We start from the raw sequence: 1,314 nt of genomic DNA, 5'->3' as shown, positions 1-1,314 counted from the left end.
CTGCCAGGGCGCGCGTCCCACCAAGGGCAGCGCCCGCGTCCCTCGCCTGAGGCGAGCACCGGGGCTCTGGCAGTGCTCAGGGCGCGGGGCAGCACCCAGCCTGGCACCAGAGCAGTGCCGCCCGATCCCAAGGGATGCCATACCATTACTGGGAAGATAATAGCGGCCATGGTGGACTTGAGGACCCAGAGCAGGGCTAGGCACAGCAGCTGGATGATGGTGAAGAGGTGCACCCGGCGTAGGGGCACGTGCTGGAGGTAGGCGAGGTCTGGCTGGTGCTTGGCCGGCATGAGGAGCAGCCGCACGCGGTCTGTGAGCTGTAGCGAGGGGATGGCACGTGGCTCGCACACCTCCAGCCTTCAGGCGACTCTCACCCACCTCCCTGCCGGGGCTGGAGCTGGCAGGGTGCGTTTTCACCATTGCTTTTGCCATTCAGCCCTCCTGCTGCCTGCGCTGGCCACCGATGTGACCCCTGGGCGGGTGAGTTTGTCTGCAAGACCAGGGGTCCTGGTACCACCATCGCCCCAGGCCATGGGCAGCTTCCCAGGCAGACATCGAGAAGGGACTCAGGCTGGTCTTAAAGGCTTGACTGAGAGATAACGACCCCTTGATTCCCCTCCCTGCAGGACACTGCTGCCAGAGCACAACCCTGGATTCCCCAAGCAGAGGGAGGGAGGGGGTTTCCCACCCTGTCGTCCAGAGCGGGGTAATTGCAAGGAAAATGTACTGTTTAGAGGGGGAAAAAGGGGTAGATATTTATGGAGTGGGGATTTTTTTCCCCTCCATGAGTTTCTCAGGAGAGGAACAGAGCTGGCACATCAGCAGCAATGCCAGAACCAAAGGACTGGCAGGTTTCAGCTCTGCCTGCAGCTCCCAGACGGGGACATCCCTGCAGCTCTGAGAGCAAGTCTGGGTTATCCGCTGGTTCCTCCTCACAAACCACCCGATCCATCGGTGCCAAAGTTGCTCCTGCTCCTCAGCATCCCAAACACCTCCCTTTCCCTTTCCTCAGCCCCAGAAAGGTCCCTCTGCCCCTCCTCGTCCTGGGCCTGGTGGGGGACAGACCTGTGCCAGGCTACACATCACTGTCACACAGAGCTAAATCCAGCTGGGAGCAAACTCCTTCATCCCCAAAACAGCCCCCCCAGTGCAGCCCCCGCTCACCTGGATGCTGTTCAGCGCCGCCACCCCCATGTGCAGAAAGACCCCATAAAGCACCGGCATCGGGATGTGCTGCAAAACAGCGGGGCGAAGGGTCAGCGGGGGGGGCGAAGGGTCAGCGGGGGGGGCGAAGGGTCAGCAGGGGGGGTGAAG

General features: G+C 62.1%; 1 protein-coding gene across 1 annotated transcript in view; it reads right to left on the bottom strand.

Annotated features, from left to right (window-relative positions):
• LOC104135804 (electrogenic sodium bicarbonate cotransporter 1) overlaps positions 1–1,314 on the bottom strand; it is a 25,229-nt gene that overhangs the window by 1,362 nt on the left and 22,553 nt on the right. Inside the window, 2 exon segments of the mRNA XM_035889197.1 lie at positions 144–317; positions 1,165–1,233. Of these exon segments, the coding sequence (XP_035745090.1) occupies positions 144–317; positions 1,165–1,233 (243 nt within the window).

This window comes from Egretta garzetta, unplaced genomic scaffold, assembly GCF_000687185.1.
Source record: "Egretta garzetta isolate BGI_Z169 unplaced genomic scaffold, ASM68718v1 scaffold692, whole genome shotgun sequence".
In the NCBI taxonomy this organism is placed as follows: Eukaryota; Metazoa; Chordata; class Aves; order Pelecaniformes; family Ardeidae; genus Egretta; species Egretta garzetta.
Note: the sequence above shows the minus strand (reverse complement) of the source record. Positions and strands in the feature narration are given on the sequence as shown.